General features: G+C 32.9%; 1 protein-coding gene across 1 annotated transcript; it reads left to right on the forward strand.

Annotated features, from left to right (window-relative positions):
• The first annotated feature begins 8279 nt into the window (after positions 1-8279).
• LOC129220994 (deoxyuridine 5'-triphosphate nucleotidohydrolase-like) lies at positions 8280-16774 on the forward strand. Its single transcript, XM_054855429.1, has 5 exons — positions 8280-8489; positions 8693-8784; positions 8901-8945; positions 9714-9788; positions 16593-16774. The coding sequence occupies exons 1-5, from the start codon at positions 8386-8388 to the stop codon at positions 16772-16774; spliced, it is 498 nt and encodes a 165-aa protein (XP_054711404.1). The 5' UTR covers positions 8280-8385.
• Positions 16775-23568: the final 6794 nt, after the last annotated feature.

Consider the following 23568-nt stretch of genomic DNA (forward strand, 5'->3'; position numbering starts at 1 on the left):
ATTAAATAAACCCATACCTCATTTGATTTATTGAAAATTAATTAATATTTTAACTACAAAATATTACTTGATTAAGAAAATCATAACTTCATACCATATAAGTTTCATTGAAGAATTCAGAAAGTATTTATGTGTGAATTTCAAGGCAGTTGCTGATTTGTTTTTAAAGCCATGATACAGTTAAGGTAACATATTGATACTACATGTTGTTTCCATTAATAATCATGACAAGGTTTTGCCAAGAAACTACCATATGATTTCTTTCATTTTGCATTTTTGAAAAACTGAAAAAGAAATCTATTATTTCACCAATAGGTTCCTGAATCAAAATGACTCTTTTAGGTGCGCCTACACATTTTTTTATTAAAAAATGTTAATTATTGATTCGACCAGAGAAGAATTAGTGGACGAATCGCGACAGTACGTCCCCTTGAATTCGAAACCAGTGAGTTAAATGTATTCTGCTACTCTAGGGCTCTGACTCAAGTATTACTTCTTTAGTAAACAAAAATGCTTTTATTCAAAATATGCTGTGTGTGTTTTGTGTTCTTTTAATTAAATATATATATATATTAAAAAATGCAAAAGAGAAATCAATTTTAAAAAAATAAATAAAATAGTTAAATTAATTCATCCTTGGGGGAGGCACTGGCCCCCTGTCCCTCCCCCCTAAAATCTGCTACTGCATTACCTCTATGTGGTTATAAGGTAAATGGTCAGGGATATGAACCTCCCATGTTTAGAAAGGGCTCTGTGATAGTTACAGTTGCGATATGATGACTGAAGTGGTATTGATCGATAGCATTATGCATGCTATTTGCAGTAGTTGCAATGCTGTGTCGTGGCAAGCATCATCTTTTGCAGTGGAGAAGCATATTGGTACAATAGTGGTTCTGTAGTTAGTACTCATGAACATTTCCCATTTGGTTCCAACTTGGCCGACATAATGCTTTTTCAGGTTCAGGTAGAAAAATTATTTGCGTTTGTATATAAAATTTTAGTTAGAGCCAATTCCAAACATTGTATTCGTCGACATAAGAGAATTAGGCAACAAGTTACATTCGGTTAAATCAATATTTTCAGTTTTTGTTGAAAAATCTTCATTACAGTTATCCAGATCTTGCAATAATACTTTTTTTTGTTTACATTTAGTTTTGAAAATTTATTTGTTCATACAACACCATTTTTAAATTCAGCTATTTCTTTTAAAGATAAGCTATTGACCTATCAGTTTAATAACCAAAACAACAACATGATCAACTCATGTGTCATCTGAAATTGCATTGCGTATCACAATGTGCTTCACGGGTACAAGTTTGCCATCTTTGACCTATCTTTTCAAGCATAAGTTTTTATAGATCTTACTAATCTGCTTAGATACTCTATACCAAACTACTACTACTTTTATATAGCCGGTTTGAGTAATTTTACTCTCCATGCAGAAATAAGCTTTATATTATGATTTTTTAAAAGTTTCAAAATTTGCAAAATAATACAAAAAAATTGCAGCTTTAAACCAAACAAAGTTATAATCCAGTTGATTGTATTCAAGAAGCTAACCAGCTTTACAAATATCTGAGGGTTACAAATACTAAGCAAGCTGCTACCATTAAGCATTAACATTGCAGGAATGATTTATATCACAAGGGTAAAAAAAGTTGCACCCTGGGGTGAAGGTGGGAGGCAAACCTGTGCCACCTCCCTGCAGTTACTAGACAAAGATGCTTATCTCTCAGGTCACTGAGCCTGAGCCCCCTTGTAGTTGATTCCTTTTTTAGCTTATACTAGGCTCAGAGCCAAAATTAGCTTTATGCCACCCCTAAATAGACTTAAAATCTGTGTCAGCATCCATCCCTCCTGCCTCCCCTTTTAAAAGAAGCAAACTAAACTTGACTTTATTCCCATAAGGGAGCATGAGGCATGTGTTCCCTAAGTTGAAATTTTTTTTTACAAACTATCTAGGCCAAATAATTTTAGAATGACATTTTTTTCCTTGTTAAAGCTTAACATTATCAAAAAATAAATAAATTTTTGTTTAATTTTTTTTTTTTTTGTTTTGAAAAGGTTGCAAATGAAATATATCTGCATTGTGCAATCATAATGCAGTGGTACCTCCCCCTAAGGGTTAGGGCCCCCCTCAATAACCCGGAGTCCCCTAAAAAAGCAAGAGCCCCCCTCAAAAAATGAGAAAGTGCCCCTCACCCCCCTTACTAAAAATTTTAATGGCGCAGTCTGCACCATGACCCCCCTTGTTGGGCACCCCAGTATAATGTCATGCCTGTACTCTTACTCAACATTACTTTTTGGTTGAAAATTAAATGTAGGTAATGTGATTAATTGTCGAAATATTTCTGACTTGAATAATAAAGTAAGCCACTTTCAGAAAATAATAGTAGCTTTGTATCTTTTATATTTACGAGGGGGTTTCAAAAGGTAAGGTAACAAAGCCGATGCAATAAAAAATTTATTCAAGAATTGCAAACATGCATATAGGCTGCTCGTAAGGGGGGAAGGGTACCTGCCCCTCACTTCCAAAAGTAAAAACTCTTTGCCCCCTCACTTTTCGGAGTTCAAAATTAATGATTGATTCAAAAATAATTTTTGGCTCGATGAATTGATTTGTTTCAAGCAAACAAAAGCTCAAAATTCCTAAAAAATGGGCTTGTCTTGTGTTAATTTTTAAGAATGGTGCTTTGAATTAGAAGATGATAGTTCACCGTAGTGTCCCTTGTGACTCTAGTCTACTAGCCACCCATTCTGAATTCTGAGGCCATATTCCACATTTTTTAGAAGTCATTTAAATCATTAATGTTAAAATTACAAAGTGTGGCCAAATTTTACAGGAAAAAAAGTTTTAGGGGCCACGCCCTCTAAGCCTTCGCAACTATTTTGACCCCCCTCTTTTTTTGTGCACGAGCTGCCAATGCAAAAATGCATAAATTGTAATGAGGCAAAGGTACAGATTACTACTCTACATAGTCATCATACTTGTAGGAGCCTTTGTTCTAGCGGTACACCAAACCATCCAGGCCCCAACTGGCTTCTTCTGGGGTGGTCACTTTACTTTTTTCTTGGAAGTAACAGTTACATTTTATATAAAAATTGTGTCTTTGAGGTTTTTGCTTAATTTTACTCCTTGTCAAAACAAAATTTCGTTTTTTTTCACAACATCTATTAAAGACGCATGTTTAATATATTTGTTCTGAACTGAACTTTTTTAAAAAATTTTGTTTGACCTTGTAGGGGAGAGGGGGAATGAGGGTTCTGATGCAGGGACTTTGTATAAGTGGAGCATAGAACCAAAAAGGGACCCATATATGGGGACAAGGAAGGCTCAAGCCCCCCTTTGAAATGAGAACTTCCTTGCTTTTAGTGCTTTTTTTTTTTTTTGAAAAAATGTATAAAAATTGCTTTTCCACCCATTAATGAATAAGTTATTAAAAATATCAAATTTTAATGTCTCTAATCTGTACTGAAATCGGTTTCCATGGGAAAAATAGTCTGCTAAACCATAACCATAGGGGAAATTTTTCAGCCCCCCCCCCTTAAAATTTTGCATATGGGCGCCCTTGCATAGAACAAACCCAACTGTAGGGGGTCTGAGGGCTTCTCCCCTGCGAAAAACTTTGAAAAATAGATATAAAATTCTGCATTTTTAAGCCTTACGGGGGACAAGAGGACTTGTCTCTGAGAGGGGATTAACTTCCAAAATTCGAAGTTTAGATGATCTTCGATTATAAGGATGAGGTTCAAAGACAGAGGAAAATTTTACGAAAATGAAGTTGTAAATACGCAATTACATGTCACGTTTGGTTACGTTAGGGGATGAGGTTCCTTACTCTCCCTAGAAACTTTTTCGATATTAAAGGCGTAAATATGCAATTAGACCTTCTTTGACAAATTAAAGAAAAGGAATGGAGTTCAGGGATTCTGTAGGGAAATTCTACAAATTGGAAGTAAAAAAAAAAAACTGTACTTAAGACAATCTATGATGATGATAGGAGGAGTGAGGTCCACAGCCTCTCCCAGAGCTTTACCGAAAAAAGGGGGGGGGAGCTTTAAGAAAAAATGTCCAAAAGCAACACCGTTCCAAAAGCAATGGTACCCCTTCAAATGGTGCAGGCCCCCCACACTCACATAAAAAGAGACCAAAACTTTTTTAAATTGCTCCCCTAAAAGCTTCAGTGGCGCAGTCTGCGCCATGAAAGTCAATGATGCGAAAAAAATTCAGAATTATAATAATATATATATTTAAAAAAAAAAAAAAAACTGAGGAGTTCCTAAAAATTACTAAAGTACTAGTCTCAATTATTATGGCATTATTGTAAGAATCAGAAGTGGTAAATAAACGCAGTATGCCTTTCTTTATTTCTGTGGAAATCAAAGCTGAAAAACACTATTGATTACGCGAAACTAAACGCGGAAGATTATCACCGCTCAATATGGGAAAAAAAAAAGTTTGGGGACGATAAACCGCCTTTTGTCGGATAACTTCTGCATCCATATCAGAAAGCCGGTGAAAACTCAATTTCTTCTGATTTATAGCTTTACTCATCATCATGTTCTGGTCTCCTTATCTTAAGAAAGATATTAATGTATTGGAAAGGGTTCAAAGACGGGCTACAAGCATGGAGCTAGTATCGAGGGGAGATGGCATCGTACGGCGGGAGGACCTGCCAACCGGCAACCCTACAGAGGCTTGTTTGTGCTTATGAGGCCGATGTGACAAGCGCTTCTGCTGACTGTTTGATACGAACTCTTTCGCATATCTTCTGGAAAATTAAATTAATTCATCATTCAATATGGCAATTTGCTGCGTTGTAGGTTGTCACAAAAGATCGGATGTTGCTGGATCAAAGGATAAACCTTCGTTTCACAGGTTAGTTATTCAAGTGCCATGCTGGATGACTTTCCATTTTATGAACCATGTTTTTTACTGCGTTTTATGATACCTCTACTATGGAGAGAACTATTCTGACTCAGTTGTCTTCTCATATGAAATTCAGTGGACTTTTTGCATCAAGTAGTGCTATCAGAAGTCTAATATTGACTCATTCAAGTGTGATTTTCTTCTGGGGCTTCTCGGTAACCCAAAATTACATCTCATTTCCTGTTTAAAGGACATTTTGGAGAAATTAGTGTTATCTCCAAGTGCTGTGCTAGATGTATTCTAATTTTATGAAGAGCATTGTTTTTTACTGCATACAATAGCTCAACTTTGAATGAACTATTCTGGCTCTGTGTAGTCTTCTTATTTCATATTTATTCATATAGTGCTATCAGAAATCTAAAGTGACAACTCATTTGTTCTAGTGGAAATTTTCCCCCAAGCATGTAGAACTATCTTGAATTTTATATTGTTTGCAGAAGTACCATATTAGGTGACTTTTTGTTTCATGATGAACACTGTGTTAACTACATATAATAATATCAAAACCTTGGAGTTCTATGTCAGTTGACCTTAACTTGGAAATATTGTAGACTTTTTATAAGAAGATTGTGCTATTAGAAGTTTTTTATTGTAAAATTTTAAGTGTGATTATTGATGTGCATGTGTGCCTTTGTTTAATATACCTTTGTGCATGATGTCATATTTGATATTTTGTTCATATTTTGCTGGCTGGTTGTTTATATTGTTTGATGCAAGTGCGGAATTCAAGATAAACTGTTATTTTATTTAATATGATGGGTTTTTTCTGCATCAATTAATAACTTTGATATATTTTTTTTAATTTAAGTGTCATATTTTTAGGAGCTTATCTGCAGATAAGTTATTATTTATCTGAACAATTCTGACTTCTAGTACTGATTAATTCAACTGAAAATTTGATATCAGACAATTTTATGTGTGATCATTAAATTGAAATATTTTACAGCAATTAGCATTATCTGAAGCTTTCCGGTGTTAAAGTCAGATCATAGCTATTACGTTTTTTGAACCTTTAATAGCAAATTCTATTGAAAATTTTGTCCTAAATGCACTTTAGCAACAATGTGGAGTTAATTCTTGAAAAGTACCCAAAAAAATTTCTTTGTATCAAGTAGTTTTCATGCATTATTAATGCAGAAATCTACATTCTGAATGTTTTTGCCATCAAATCATGAATGTAATTTTGAATAATAGACTTAAAAGATTAAAGGCTCTCTGCAGGTGATAATTGCTGAAAAATTAGCTTAACAAACCTAATTTAATCTTTAAATTTTTGTTATGCTTTTGACCAGTATAGTTTTTATCATTCACTATTGATGTATGTACATATTATAGTCCATTGTCCAAATGTATAAATATATTTGATTGGTAATTATTTCTTGAAATGTATTTATTTATGAATAAAAAAAATTTTTAGTACGTTTTTTTTATTGCAAAACAGAAAAAAAAAAGTATGTATTGAAACATTTTTTAAAATTTTATATCCACGCAGGCCGGTCATTTCAAAGTTTTCTGGCGCTTGGGCAAATTTTGCAAAATGCAAATTTTGCCAAAAAACAGCAAACCCCCCTCTTACATTGAATTCTGTAATATTCGAAAAGTTGCCCTCCCCCCTAATTGACGGGCCTATATTCACAAGATTCTTTTATTTAAAAGGAACAATGTTATACTGATCATAATTTTCATACACCCCCACACATAAAAATTTCAATGAAATTTAGTAAAATAATAATTTTGATGCTGACACATTTTTTATTTTAGCTATAAAGTAAGCTATATACATAGTACTATATGAATTGTTGTTGAAAGATTTAAAAAGTAAAAAAAAACTTGTAAAAAGTCAGAAAATCATTGATCGGGAGCTCTCAGACCAAATAAGTATGCTCTGTGAAAATACTCAATTTTAATAATTAAATAGCCTCCAATGTTGGCCATTTTTAAATGCGGCCATTTGGATATTATGGTAAAATGATTTTTCCCATCAGTTGGAAAATTAAAATAAATTTAGAAAAGATACAAGCTAGGAAAGTTTGACAAATTCTCGTAGAAAAGCATTGAGCACCCGATTTGCCTGTGCCGATGAGAAAGAGCGAGACATGGCAGGAAAAGGCAACCCGGATTCATTTGATCTTCGCCGCCGCGCCATCTCCCCTCGATATTAGCTCCGTGGGCTACAAGGCTAATAAACTATGATTCTAGGCTTAGAAGGCTAAAAATGTACAGTCTTGAGCAAAGAAGAGACCGAGGGGACATGATTCAGTTGTTTAAATTTATTAAAATGAAAGATGTTACAGGGGTTGAAGTTTAGCGCTGAAAACAGGACAAGGGGTCATTGTTTTAAGCTATTTAAATATCAGGCTAACATGGATATTAGGAAAAATTATTATTATAGCAGGGTAGTGGAACCTTGGAACAGCTTACCGGAAGAGGTGGTAATGAGCAAGGGAGTAGATAGTTTTAAGTGGGCCATTGATCTTCACTGGGGATTGTAAATTAGGACCGGTCTAGCTGGGCATAGAGCCTGTTACTGGTCGTCACTTTTGTATTTGTATTTATCTCTCGTAACACAATCGTAAGACTATATAAAACTTACGCATGTTACACCTACCACCTACTATGCCCTTTTAGAGACTGCAGACACGAGGGACTCAATTAGGGACACGATGTTTGCGTCTTTAGGGTCAGGCTTATCGCTGTAGAAGCATGAACGATGCTCTGTGGGGCCCTATCTCTTTGATTGACCCACAGGTGGGATTTCTATTATGTATTCTATAAAAGAAGCTATTCAGCTTCATTAATATCAGTCGGCTACGAGCTTAACACCCTGCCTCCATAGTAGGTTGATGCCGGAGCACCGTGGCACTTTTGTCATTTCAGTCACAGAGAACCCCCCTCCCCTCTTGTTCATGCCAAATACAACTTTTATAAATAGTAGGTAGGGACTGGGCGACGTTAAATATGCTCGTGGTCTCAATGTCCTCCAAGTGAAACGATACCTCTGGGGGTGCTAGTACCAGGTAGCTATTAGCTCTTGGACTAGTTCTAAATTCTCATTAACTGTTCGATCCGGTGATGGTGCTGCCATCTATCGGTATATAAAATAATGGAGGCAAGGCACTAGTATGCAGACCTCGACATAAATACAGTTGTAGTCAGATGTGACTCTTGAATAGAATAGAATAAATAGTAGGTAAATAGCTAACAATTACCGCCTTTTTTTAACGAAACGTGTTTCGTATTAAGCAGTTTTTTTAAAATAAACATGAGCTGCATTAAACTCTTTTGTCAACTTGTGTCAAGCCTTACAATTTAACTGTGGTCAACAGTTAAGATTTAACAATTCCCGCGTACCAAATTTCGCGCGTTAAAACTTGATCAGAAATTTTAGATCTTCCTTATCTCCGGGATTGAGCGCGCTTTTCGACTGGAAGTTTTTAAATCTTAAACAAAATAAAATGCCTTCTGAAGTAAAACAAGTTTTAAAATTCGCAAAGCTTACTCAGAATGCCATAACTCCTACTAGAGGCTCGGAATTTGCTGCTGGTTATGATCTTTACAGGTAATATATATAAAACATTCTAGTATTATATATTGTTTCTGAATTAACAAAAAAAATTACTAAGGTGGACGGAAACCTAATGTAAATTTTGCTTGATTGAATTCATTTTTTTTTAAATTCAAAAGTATAGTTTTGTAAAACAGCTTTCTTTGAGAATTGTTATTTTAAGGCGAATTAACTATGGAAATGTGTATTTCATATAGTGCCTATGACTATACAGTACCTGCTAGAGGAAAAATTTTGGCTAAGACAGACATTCAAATTCAAGTTCCTCATGGCTTCTATGGTAGAGTAGGTATGTTAATTTTATAATGTTAAAAATAACTCATTGTCAATTCTTGGCTGTAATGAACATTATGAATTATACATCCGCACTTATTAGTTATCCTAATGGGTTTATCCTACTTTCAGCTCCAAGATCTGGCTTAGCTGTAAAAAATTTCATTGATGTTGGAGGTATGTGGAACTTTTTTACTGCAAATTATTTTTAGTTATTTGTCGATCCTTTGCATATAGCACATGTCTGCTATTCATTTGAAAAGTACTTTTATCTGCTGAAGATGGCATGTAACACTATTACAAATCCAATTTTAATGGATAATGTTACATTACTGTCTTTTTTTTTGAAAAACTAATTTTCCGTTTTTCAAGTTGCTCTTTTATGTTTTTCCTTCTCTCTCCCCCTTGTACACCCCCCCCCCCCCCCATTTTTTTCAAACTCCGTGGGAATTGTTGAAATCTTGACTATATCTTTTTATTTTTTATTTTTAATAAGTATAAAAGTTTAAAAGCCTTCCTTCTCTATGGTTGTCAACATTTAAAGATAAATTTTATTTTTCATAGTCTAAAATTTATGTAGCTATGGCAGATTTTAATGTGTAAGTTTCTGCAATAAATTATATGTTTCAGTTGTAAAAAATCAGCTTACAATGATGCATGCAGTTTGGAGTGTAATTATTACTTGGTGTTTTCCACTATCTAGTTAAACTACTAAAGAGATCAAATAAACGAATAAAGAAGTAAACTTGGGTGTTAAATTGTACATCTGGTATATTTAAATTTTGAACTTCTATTTAAATGACCCATGAGCCCCCATTGAGTCTGACTGTGATTGCTCTCAATTTTTAAAAATTTTATGTAGGTCATATTATTTCTGCTCAACTCGAATCTTACTATCTTCTGAAATTTTTAATATGACATTCACTTGTAAAAATTGTTTTATAGCTGGAGTTGTCGATGAAGATTATAGGGGTAACCTTGGTGTTGTATTGTTTAATTTTGGAGAGGAGAATTTTCAAGGTAATGTATTTCTATCTTTCAGCCTAATTTTTGGTGTGTGTTTTATCATGTGTGGAACTGTCATGTCTTAAATTTTTTGTTGCACAATTTTAAATATCTTCCTGTTAGTTATTAATCCTAATTCATTGGTTTAAAAAAAAAAAAAGTTTTTGTGTAGTGTTTTTGTTAAGTACAAATAAAATTGAGAACTAATCATTAGTTAAACAATACAGTAATATCCTGCATCAGCTGGCAACAAGATTTAAAATATATATATTAATTCAATTATGTAAATTTATGTTTAACCCTAGAATTACAATCTGGGGTAGATATCTAACCTATATTCTAAACCTACTGAATTATTTTCAAAATTTAAGATAAGTTTAAACCAATTGTGGTAAGGATAGGGAACTGGGGACTCCTTTCAGAAATGTTTCCGAAATTAGTTCCAATGAAAGCAATGTTTGTGATGAATATAGGAGAAATAATGTAGAAAACTTTATAAATGGAGGACTTTAAGGCGCAAATTTCTACTGTTTGGAGACGTTAAGGGATTCGGCGACTCTTCAAAATTTTTTAGATAGCGTTAAAACATAATTTTATGCTCTGCTTGGCTACGCTAGAAGAAAATAAGGATATTCCCTCAAATTTTTATTTGAAACTGAAGTCAATTTCAGAGTATCTATGGGAAGAGAGGGTTTGAGGGTTCTTTCGTTGTTAGTATTTTTGAAAGGTGAATTTTTGAGCTATTGTTCTGACGTTAAGGAAAGCAATCATAAGTTAGGGAAAAGGATTTAGGGATCTAACTGCTATTTTGGGACCTTTAGGTTTGGAGCTATTGGGGGTGGATGAAATTTAGAAACCTCTTGTAGAAATGTTTTGAAGAAAAATTTAGTGATGTAGTTTTTGTCAATCTTGGATCTTGAAGTTGAAGTAAAGGTGGGCGTTTGGGTAGTCTCCATTTTAAATTAAAGTTTTTAAACTTGTCTTCAATTCCATTGGGAGAAATGTCGGGGTTTGGTGGCTGTCCCTAGAAATGTTTTGACATTTGAGATTTAAAAATCATATTCTAATCTTTACGGATAGACTTAAGAAATGGAATGGGAGCTACATGCTGTTTGTTTTCTTTAGAATTGTTATCGAGATGTTTTATTCTGCTAGCAACCACACTTTATTTGGTTCATTGATTTAATTATTTATATATTTTTTCAGAACTGCAAGTATTTTAGAGAAAATCATTGTTGTCACGTTTTAACATTTTTTAGCAAAACAAATAAATAAAAAATAGTAAATATATTAATGATATAAGTTAAAAAGATAGCTTTAAGAGTTCCTAATATTTGGGCCTTGGGTCAATTCCTGCATTGCCCATGCTTCCTAAAGCAGAAAACTACTAAATTTGCGACATACGTCGCATAACAGATGCCTGAGCTGCAGAACAATTATGTTCAAATGAGATAGAAAAACTCAGACAAGTTTTCTGCAGAAATTCTAGAAAAATTTGTAGAATTTCTACATAAACTGCAGATTTCTGCAGAAACTAGATTTTCTAAAGGGGAGGTGGGGCACGTTGGTCCGCTTTTTTACTTTTCATTTTTTATCTCGTCAAAAAATGTAATGAGCTGTTTGATTTTCTACAATAAGTTTCACTTAACACTTCTCAAAACTAGATTTTTTTTGGAAATGTTGAATTGATAAACTTTTTTTTATATTAATTTTTTAACGGAACCTTGTAAAGTGGACCAACGTGCCCCACAGGTGGGGTACATTGGTCCACCTTGTGGGGCACATTGGACCACATAACTAAAACAGTATTTGTTATAATTTTAGTGACATATACTATCAAACGTTGTAACTACCTTATTCTCTTTTGTGTGTAGAGTGAAAAATGTAAAGCTTAAAGATCAATGCAACATATTAAATTGATTTTAATTGATAAATCACCTTTAATTGAAAACAGTAATAAGCATTCACCATTAGTACACAATTATTTTTTAAAAATAAATTATTGAATATTCATGAGCAGGGTTCGTACTTCCTTAAAAAACCCTTAAGAAACCCTTAATTTCATCAAGCAAAATTAAGGTCCCTAAAAGACCCTTAAAAAGTCCTTAGTTTTCTGAAAATTTCCTTATTTTTTTAAACTGTATCAAGTTTGGTCCCCTTTTTCTTATTTTTTTCCTTTTTACCCCTTCAAATCTTTATCCTCCACGCTATCTGCCGAAAACGTATGTTTTGGAGACATGCCAACCACGTTAAACACGTGCTTCGCCGAAAATTGCTTTCCTTGTTTGAGATTGCAATCTTTTTGCATCCTGCAAATATTTCAATCTTTTTAAATGTTGGAAGGTTTTTTTTACCATAGGCTACTTTATATATGTTTGTTTTTTTCATTATTTCAATAATATATTTATTTCTTAAATTTTCAAAATATGTATGGTGAATCTCTAATGGTTTAGGTTAGGCTTAACGGCCTGTAAAATTTTTGGAATTTCACGATTAAATGAAGCAACTTCAGTATTTTTTTTAAATCCTGAAATAGTATGACGAAAATCTTTTTTTTAAACCAAAGAAATGAGTTCCAATGAAAGGAGAAAGGACAATCAATTATATATATTTATTTATTTTTCAATGTTTTATTTTCAGATGTTTTTTGTAAAAAAAATATTTTCTCCCCCAAAAATATAAAAAATGTTGAGAGTTAGAAATTGCTTGCTCTCTTTCAAAATTTAAATTTATATAGAAATAAACAAACTTGCGAGAAATAGTACAATATAGCAAATTTTTTCCAAAATGGGATTTTAGTAACAGTAACATATCAAAAGCAATAATAACAAAACACTAGTTTAAACATCTTGAAGAAAAAAGATTTTAGTTATTTCCCTTCAATTTACCTCTCACTCCAATCATGTATGATAAAAAATAATGCTTTAATATACAACTAATTTTCTACAGCTACCCCCATTTTCCTAATCTTTTTTATGAAATTTTTTAAAAAAATAAATGCTATATTTTTAGAACAATATGTGCCATGTATTGTATTAATTACTACCCAATCGTTTCAAGCATAATTGATAGGGAAAAACTTTCGTATTATCTTTGAAACTGGTTAATTCGCCATTTTGTGTAGAATTTTGGAATGTTATGGACTCAATGGGCTATTTTGATCTCATCCATTTTCTGCTTGATTTTAAGAATTCTTTTTTTTGGGGGGGGGGATGAGGGGGATTTCCTCCTTTTTGCTCTTTGATCACTCTCATCCCTGTGATGTGTGAAAGTTTGAAATTTTATTCACTGATAATGGGACATTCCAGTCTATTGCGCCTCTCCCTGCTTTTTGAAACAATGATGCGTTTGTGCATGTGTATATATGATATGTATCATGTGCTTTGCCCCCCCCCCCACCCCCCGGAAAACTTATAAATTGTATACCTAAAGTTATTTAATCATTTCTCCAATGAGTCCTTAAAATTTTTTGAGAGTCCTTAAAAAGTCCTTAATTTTTACTTTTAAAAATGAGTATGAACCCTGATGAGACAATATTGAAGTTAACTAAAGATGTGTTAAATGATATCTGGGAATATAAAAGTACTACTTCCAGAGCTTTGGAAGAAGCACTTACATTGGACTGGGTTTCTGAAGGATAAGTCATATGTTACTTTTATGCAAAGTTACATCAATATTTGCTGGAGGAAAAAAGCTCTTTTTTTCTTCATTGCTTTACATGAAACAGCTCCAAAGAGATAACAATCCTGTTATACTATTTACGATATATTTCTAAGAAAAAGTACAATAAAATTGACAGCTTTAAGTTAGCATATCTTTGTGTTCTAAAATCAAATATAAGAAATAAAATTAGATTATCTTAAGTAAAAGTATACTTTTTTGTTCCTTTAATCAATTATTTGTTTTATTTTATTTCTATGTAGAATGCTTGTTTAGCAAAAAAAAAGAAAAAATTGTTTAATACAGGAACTTCAGTATAGCATGTATACATGCATTGCATATTTTACTCTTACAAAAGAATTGTCCGGAAAAATTTAGAAGTATATTTAATAGAAGTAGTAATTAATTTAGAAGTAGTGAATCTTTTGGTAAAATTAATTTAGCATACTTTTTGTTAAATAATTATCTTTGCTTTTTTTTTTACTGTAAGTTTTTATTACTCTTATTTCGAAACATGATATGAAATGAATGTATAATATACAAACTTAGAATATTGTTATGAATATTGAGATTTAAGAGAAAAAATTTAAATTATGTGGGGTAGTTTGATCCAGTCCAACATGCCCCATGAAGAGTGGACCAACCTACCCCACCTTCTTGGTCTGAAAAAATGTCATAATTTTTTTCTTCTTGACAGAAAATTGCCTATTGTGAACTAAAAAAACATACTTTAAGAGAAAGGAGTTCAATTTTTTTTCCTCAATAATGATGGAAATCCTTTTAAAAAAAAAGTTACAGCTTTCCGAAAATTACTCAAGACTACTGAAATAACACTTTCTAGAATGATATTTGTTCAATGTAACTGTACCATGTGATTTCATTATAGGATTAGTAGGACCATAATTGCTTTTTGTTGGTCATAAAATAAAATAAAAAATATTAAAAGTATTAAAATAATTGAGACCGGTCCAACGTACCCCACCTCCCCCCTATCTTCCAACTAAAGATATAATTCTGCCGAATTTCTGCAGAGTTCTTCAAATTGGAAGAAACTCTCACAAACTTTACGTTTATTCTGTGGAAAACTCACACCATATGTCGTTATTTGACTTGTCATTTGCAGAAACTTCAGAAATCTGCAAAATTTGTGTAACATTAAGATATTTGCAGTAATTCTACAGATTTTTGCAGAAAATCATCTTTGCCTGCACCTGCTTTATGCCCTTAATCGCCATACAGAGTGATATTTTTATGGCTTTTACTAGAATTTTAGCTTCTTGTGTTAGTTTTGTAAAGTTTTCCTCTGTGTTTCACTTTTTCAGACCTCAGAACAATCTTATATTTCTTATAAATCTGAAAATATTTCTTATAAATCTGAAAAGATTCCGATTTTTTCTTGCATTTTTCGTTCCTTTTCCTTATTTTCCCCCACTCGATCTTCGTTGACCACGATTTCTGCCATAAATGTATGTTTTGGAAACATGCCAACATTGAAACACCTGTCTTGCTGAAAATTGCATGTCTTGCCTGATTTCTATACCTTTGCATCCTGAATAAATTTCAATTATTTTGAAAGTTTGTAGCTCAACTCATTTTAGTCGCATTTATTGATTAGTATTATTTTAATTGCTCGTTCATACTATGTAAAATTAAATAAATAAATTTAAAAAAAACTTAGTTTGTCATCCAGACTAGGATTTTGATAAAATTTTACATGTTTGCTTTTTTAATGCATTTGAAGAATGTTACACGGGTTTGGTTTCATAGCCTGTTTAAGTTTTGGAGATTTTATAGTTTTCATTATCAACTAATTTTTAACCTTTCTATGTGTACAATGCTCGAAGTACTTGGCAGAACAATTTTGGGCAAATGATTTTATGTTGAAGAACGTCACAATTTATTCTTCTTTAGGGCTCATTCAATAGTAAGATCCTGGGATGTGGCACCTTGACCCTTACATTATTTCACACCTTATTAATTGGTGATAATCATTTAAAATTTGTACATTGGGGCCCCATTACCTTTCCTCTTGTCCGGATGTTAATGGCAAGGGCACCCATATAGGGGGTAAGGGAAGCTCAAGCCCCCCTTTGAAATGAGAACTTCCTTGCTTTTAGTACTTTTTTATTTGCAAAAATGTGAAAACATTTCTTCTCCAGCCATTAATGAATAAGTTATTAGAAACATCAAATTTTTAATAACTCTAATCTTCAATAAAATCAGTTTCCATGGGGAAAATATCCTGTTACACCATGGGGAAAATATCCGAGCCCCCCCCCCCCCCCCTTACAATTTTGCATATGGGTGCCCTTGGTTAATGGGTACAGTCAGTACAGCATCAGATATGAATTTTAAAATGTTCCAGCTGTCTGTATATTTTAATTTTTTCTTATTTAAATTTATTTGAGGCTAGTAGTTTTGTAAACATTTTGCTAACTTTAACAGTGTTGAGAATATTAAATGATTATCATGCCGTGGATCGAAAACACATTTATTAATGTTGAAGAAACTATTTACATAAACAATGACAAATATGTAATACTTAATAACCAAAGCAGAGTAAGCACATAGACTATTTATAGTTTTAGTCCAAGATTAGTAAGTTAACCAATTTATATGCTTCTAATGTAAAACAACCAATGAGAAATAAATAAATAAAATATAGACAAAAGAAAAAGATTAACTTAAGAAAATTTAGGACCTCGGAGAGAGCTTCAAGTAAGCCTTGACCAATAGCAAAACGTTATTGATCCAAGTTTCCTTTAACCAATTAAAGTGCGATTATAGATATTTCAACAAATAGAGATTCTAACAGCTTCAGGAACCTCCCTTACTCTATTGCTCGGACTGAAAATATCTCCATACTCTGAGATTAAATATCAGTTAAATATTACATTGAACTTATTATTTCGTACTCTTTTTCCGAGGGAAACAATTTAGAATGGGCCCTATTTGGGCCTTTTCGGTCTAATTGTCCTAAGGCCGGGCTCTGTCTGGAGTTGTATTTTAGGTGATTGATGAAATTTAAAATAGCCTGAGAGATGTAAAAGAGATTTAGTAAGTTGCTGTGGAAACCATGATTATTAAGCAATAACAAAAATTTCATTCATTTATTTTTATTGTTAATAATAATTAATAATAAAAATTTTGACATTCTAGTGAGTAAAGGAGATCGTATTGCGCAACTTATTTGTGAACAAATATGTTATCCAGATATAGAAGAAGTAGAGGTAAGTTTTTATCTTGTAACTTTTTTCCTCACATGCATATATCACCAGGCCAATTTTGAGCTCAGAGACTGCAGTTTTATCCTTGTCAATGGACTCATCAGTCTAGTATAGTCAATAACAAGGATAAAACTGCAGTCTCTGAATGTCAACCTGGTCATAACCAGGCTGACGGTTCATAAGGCATTCAGAGCTACAGTGAATCAAGTCCGCTTCAACTTATTCGACCTTAGCTCTGAACGACCATTTACGAATGAAACTTTTCATTGATGAAATCTATTATGTTAGGGGATAAAGTGGATCAAGTTTAAATGGACTTGATTTCCTTTAACTCTGAATGCCTCATATGTATGTTTTCTAACATCTAGTACTGAAACCAAAAAAAACCCAGTTTAAACCAAAAAAAAAAAAAAAAAACTGATTTAAACAAAAAAAAAATTTTTTCCCCCAAAAAAGCCATTTTTATTAAAACCAACTCTAGATTGTTTTTAGCATATAATTTATGTATGGATTTTAGCCATGTTTTATTTAATAAAACAAAATCTAGGGTCAGTCGAGGTAGAGGAAAACGGATGCTTTAACCTCGGACTCTTCCATTACTTTTCAATGAATTGAGATATAACATTTTATGTATTGTTTCCCAAGCCTCTCTGAAGATAACTAGGTATGAAAAATTTCTCTTTTGACTTTTGATTAGTGAATGAAATCATATGACCCAGCATGTTTCATTTAAACCTGGAGACTAGGGGAAATGGAAACACCCCATTTGTCTCCCCATGAGGTTGATGTAGGCTTTTTTTTTATTTCCAATGGCAAGGCAGATAGAGAAGAACAAAAAGGTTAAAAGTACAAATAAATAGCTAGAACAAAAGGCAAGAAGTGACTGCAGTCATTGCCTCGAAAGTTCTGGAGCTCGCCAGTAGAGAGCTGTTTCAAAGTTGCCGGAAATAGATAAACATCGAACGAAGGTGTTAATAGTTCATTGGATCTGTCGAATCACAAAACGGACTCCTAGGGCTTGGAAAAATTCCAATGTGGTTAAGATGCTTTTCCAGGGGAGGATTTATAGACCATTCAAGAGGGTGGCGGTTGAAAGCCGTAAATGCCCCCGTCCCCAGACCTATCATGTCCTGTGATCCTCCCTGACACCCCAGCCTGGAGGGGGAGGCAATTGCTCTCCCACCTAGGGGTTTGAAAACTATTGTTTTTACATATAAGTGAACATGGTTTTTGCTATGCAAAATGCGAGGCTTCCAATATATATATATATATATATATATATATATATATATACATATATTAACAATGTGAACACTGTTTCGGATTTGGGGCTCATAGGAGTGGTTACTCTGGATTTAGGCCGAAAATAAGTGAAAATGTTGCTCCTAGGCAAGCTCCTAGTAAACACGGCTCCCGTAGCCTCCCGTAAAACAAGCTCCTATGAAACAAAGATCGATTTTGTAGATTTTTTAAATACTTAAGGGGGAATACTCATTCTGAGCCCAACTTGCTCCAAATGTTCATGCTCTTGAACTTTGCACTTGTCTAGCCCTTCTGAAGAGTGTTAATAGCTAATAAAATGCTCGCTTTCAATCCAAATAAAAATAATGGCTGCAAAACTGTCAAAAACTGTAAAAAGAAAAATAGGGGGGGGGGGCATTTTCAAAAACTGGGACATGCGGGGAAAAGCTGAAGTCGTATTTAGATTCAGGAGATCATTTTATGTAAGAATCAGCAAAAATTATGTCAGAAGCATTTTGATTTTTTTTTTCTGTGGAGCAGTTGTTGTGAAAGTTTAAAAAAAGGGGAATGGGGTGAGCTTGGGTGAAAATTAAAAAGTGGGCAACACCGTCCACCCTCGACTATACTACTGTCTAAAAACTAATTTAAAGCAAATTTATAGAATTTACTTGATTAAAATAGTAGCAACTGCTAGTAATTCCTTGAATTTCATATTATTCTTTTCGGAAAATGACGGTTATGAAGGGGGCGGCCTCCCCCCCCCCCACCACTCTCCTATTAAATCCCCCACTGTGCTTTGTAAAAAAATCATGTCCAGCCAAGAGCCGGACCTCTGCAAACAGCTTCCCTACATGGACTGCTGGGGATTGCTAGAAGATCTTCAGCATTCCAAAGCTTAGCATAATCCTACCCTGAAAAGTTGGGAATAAATATTTTTTTCCATTAATTGCTTGATGTGCAGCTTGACAGAATGGAAGGACAGTGCTGAAGAATTCGATTGGTTTAACGGTGCATCCTTTTTTGCAAGGTTGTCTGCTTTTTCGTTCCTAAAAATGCCACAGTGACCAGGTACCCACTGAAGGCTGATGTAGATAGATATTTGCAGTTTAGAAGCTTCAGAAGTTCTGCAACAAATACTTCAATCTGAGGTCCATAGGTTGCTGAATTCTTTAAATGTAATTTAAAATCATTTACTCCCCCCCCCAAAAAATGCGTAAAAAGCACACAAAAAGAGTAATTTACATCAAAATTTAAACTTCCAAAAAATAAGAAAAATGAAAAACTGAGTTGTTTCTATTGGTTAAATAGCCCTCAATTGAACATGAACAAAATAGCTGGGAAGGTAAAATTCTAATAAATATTTTAAGCAACCTTCTACAAGACAATACAATTAGTTAAAACCAGTTACTTTGAATTTTAAGATCTGCTGGAGCCGAAAATGTAAGATCACTAAAACAACTTTTTTAGTGTCATCTTTAAACAATGATGGCACCTACACAATTGTTTAAAAACACGTGAAAATCTCGGAAACTCTTCTATATGTACCTAGTATTAGCATCAAAAGTTATTGCAGGTGTTATAAAGAGTAAATTTCCATTCACCCAATGTTTCATTTTATCCCAACTTACCCTATACCAAAATGATTCATAGCATAAAAGAAAATAGTCTTTGCATACTTAAGTGGTTAGCAAGGCTCTAAATAATGAAGTTTTAAGTTTTCTTTGTCTATCCAACAGAGAGAGAGGGTTAATGTGCTGCTGTTGCAAAATTAAAAATATGGTATTTTAAATATTATTTACATGGCACACACAAGAATATTTCAAAGAGAATGATTGAAGGTCTACCATTCTCATATCGTACTCCAATAAGCATCAAAACATATTCATTCGATGTTATCGATTGTCAGGGATAAAAAACATTAAAAAAAATTATTGAATAATTACTTAGCATTAGTTAATAGAATAAATTTATTAATAACAAGTACTTAATTAAAATACCACAGGGGTCTGGCCAGAGGATATTTGGGTCCGTTAACGGATCCTTCACAAAAATCCGATCAATCAAAACAGACCTTTCACAAAATCCGGACCAACCAAAACGGACCCTTCACAAAATTCTGATAAACAGAAACGGATCTTTCTCAAATTGTTTATTGGAAGAGCAAATCCCAAATCAAAATAACGCAGCATGTTTGGAACCTTTTTTAAAGTTATATTAGAGGTGTCAACTTATACAAAATCTGCTAATTTTGCAAAAGAAAAAAAGGCTCTTGTGATGCTCCTGCAAGGGACTAATAAATGCTTGTTGTTGGTTTCTATAAAAGAAATTAACAGCTGAAAGTCAGTTTGGTTTATAATTTTGCTTGTTTGTTTTATGCAGCGGTGTTGTTGCAAACATCTCTGAAGGTGTTGTTGCAAACTTCTCTGAAAAAGTCGTCAGTCGTAAGCACTTTTCTCCCAGCTCATGATTTAATAAACAATAACATACAGCGAAATGAATTAGGACTGCAAAGGATGGTAGGGGTGGGTGGGGGGGATGAATGTGATCGTTTTAGGTAGGGTTACAAGCTTTAAACTTATCACCACTTTGCATCTGGCAGGTGCGATGTTTAATTGTTATTTTGGGAGAAAGTTATATGGGTTTGATTTTTCGATGCTAAAAAGGGTAATTAATTTTGAATAAACTTTTATTTATTGTTTTTTTCTTTAGATGCCTACATTTTGAAAAGCACAATCTTTTTACATTCGAAATGAGAATCATACTTTATTCTTTTTTCAAGTTAACTTCGCTTTATTAAGATGCAAATAAATGAAAAGTCTTTTTATTTTTGTAACAACGCTTATTTTAAGTTTTTAAAGAGGAATTCCATTTTCTTTTATGAGTCAAAAAATTAAATGCTGAATCGATGGTTTATTTTTTATTTATTTTGATTCAACTGTGTCCAGCCATTAATGAAATGTTTATCATAGGACTCTAAAGTGCAATTTTAAAATTTTATCAGAAATATTTATTTTACAAGCCGTTTTTATACTTTTGATGCTTTCACTTTGAGGATTGCGATCTCTTTGCATCCGCTGTAGGGATCTGATTTTTCGAATTTCCGATGTTTAGTACGCTTTGTTAAGAGGTAAACAATTTAAATATTTTTTTATTTTTGTAAAAATCATGGAGTTATAAGTTTTAAACAAAATTCTATGCTTTTTAACAATGTCTTGGTTCAAAAAGTTAAATGCTGAACCCCTGCTTGAATTTCTTTATTACAATTATTTTAAATACTATACATATAACATTCCTAGTATAATTTAACATAATGTAGAATGGTAAATAAATATTGATACTTGAGGGGTGCCCATCTCCCAGAGTGTAATGTCGCCCTCCCGTACTCCAATACTCGAAACACGCTCAAGAATGATATTCTCAATAGAAAAGAGGGAAAACACTCAACATTAAGTGTCAATGATGCAGTTTGCGCCACCTCAAAATTCATAAATTTCGTTTTTACAAAAATATTTTTTTTTTGCAAAATTTGATTTTTTACAAAATTAATTGATTTTTCACAAAAATAATTGATTATTCACAAAAAACGGACCCTGTGAAAAATCCTGGACAGACCCCTGTACCAGAAAGCATAAGAATAAAAGTATTTACTTTTCTTATAATTAAAAATAAAAATAATGAAACAATCATTATTAAGGAACAATTTATGTTCACGTAGTTTGATTTTGCAGGGGATGATAGAGAAAAAATACATATATATCTTTCTTTTATTAAATATGAAGTTATTTTACACGCTGCAAACATGGGTCATTCTTCAAAAAGTGTAACTTTTCTGTCACACGCCTTTTACAGTAAGAACTTTAAGGAACAATTCATTTAACAATGATTTTTAATTTCATCAAAAATATATCCATTTAAACCTGCCAACAATTTTCATTTTAGTATATTTTTGGTTCACAACATGTGAATTCTCACCTCCGTGGCATGTCACACACCTTGTGTGACTGTTTATGTTGTTTAATAACTTGTTTAATTAAAAGTATGTACTTATTTATTTATTATTCCTTTCACAAGTGTCTCAAATACTAATTGTTTAAGTATATTTAATTTTTTTTAAATTGTGTTTTAGTTCATTTTAGTAGGATAAGGAGTCATGTCACACAAATTCTCACCAGTGTTACCTAAACACAAAATGTGATTCCTCATTAATGCGTGGCAGTAATGACATCAAATTTTATTTTCCATGATACAAGGGAGCCAGCCCCCTTGTTTATTTTCAGCCATAGTTGAAGCTGTGAGATTTTTGTTGAAAAACAAAAAGATAGATTCTGCTTTAAAAACTTAGTATGGTTATTCTGACTTCTCACCTCCATGAACTTGAATTTCAGGGATGTAAATTAAAGTAAAAAAAGAAATGAACATGTTTTCATATGCTTAACATGTTCACCCTGTCACCCCATGTCAAAGTTTTTTTCTTCGTTGCTACAATCTGCAAATGTAGCAACAAAGAAAAAACTTTTTCCCTGAAAAATGTATCTATTAGGCCGATATTAATGGAAAATTCCTCACCTTAATGACAGACCTTATCAGTGTCATTATTTCTGATGTGAAAGATTGTGAGTTGAAAATAGATGGAGAGGAAACACATCAATAATAGGCATTCTACTAAAATTATAAATTGCCAGTATATCCTCAAATTTATTAAATACTATTTTTTGACATACATTTTGAAACTACTAATTAAGCTATACTTTAATTAAGAAAGCTTATTATAATATTCTCACTAATCATTAAAATAGCTGATTTTATGCACAATTGACAAAATTACTACTTTGATATTATAAATAAACCTCAATTTTTAAATATTAAAAGTTTTTTTCTTTTTATTTGGGTGAACAAGGCATTATTTTATTTATTTTGGTGAACAAGGCATTATTATTATTTTTTTATTTATGGGTAAAAGAATTGGAATTTAGCTGGGCCATTGTGTATGGTTAATTCTGGTAGGTAACATTTTCATGTAAGAATGAAAAAAAAAAAGTAAACAAAAGGTTTCGAAATTGAAAAATATTTGCGTTCAAAATTTACTTTTCCTGGAGAATGATCCACATAGAATTATAGTCAATCAAAAACTATCTAGGTAGATGGGAGGAGTCCGGAACCCCTGGACCCTCCCCTTTTGTGCGCCACTGACTTAATTTGGATGAGAGCCTGCTGCCAGCGGATGTCCATGATACCACAGTGATTAGGCCCTTTTGGTCAGTCTCATAGAATTATGCTTCAGAAAGTTAAGATAGCCAGGTAAGAAGTACACCCAAAGGCTTTCCTATTGGTTGACTTCAGATCGCGGGTTAGGCCCACATCATCTAATGCAAGGGAAATTTAATAATTTAGATAGCAATGATTTAGAGGCAATATAAGTTAAAGGTGAATTAATGAACCAAAAATGGAAAAACTTGAAATATTTATGAGATGCAACTTCAGCTGTAGCAATGAAATTTCCAATAGCTGAGTAGATTGGAGGCTAGAGGCACGCTCATTGGACGATCATTCAATCCGCCGCTAAGTCACACCTACTAACAAAACAACCAGAACTAAACTGGTGGTAGAAGTTCAAAATGAAAAGATGAACAGAAATCAGTTGAAAATAAATTTATAATATTTTCCAT

The sequence above is a fragment of the Uloborus diversus genome, chromosome 4, assembly GCF_026930045.1.
Source record: "Uloborus diversus isolate 005 chromosome 4, Udiv.v.3.1, whole genome shotgun sequence".
NCBI lineage: Eukaryota > Metazoa > Arthropoda > Arachnida > Araneae > Uloboridae > Uloborus > Uloborus diversus.

Bases quoted from the DNA above. Each gene is read 5' to 3' on its own strand.
- LOC129220994 (XM_054855429.1), top strand. From the start codon at position 8,386: ATGCCTTCTGAAGTAAAACAAGTTTTAAAATTCGCAAAGCTTACTCAG. The intron at 8,490-8,692 runs GTAATATATATA...TATTTCATATAG, and splicing joins GCTGGTTATGATCTTTACAG to TGCCTATGACTATACAGTAC. The intron at 8,785-8,900 runs GTATGTTAATTT...TCCTACTTTCAG, and splicing joins TGGCTTCTATGGTAGAGTAG to CTCCAAGATCTGGCTTAGCT.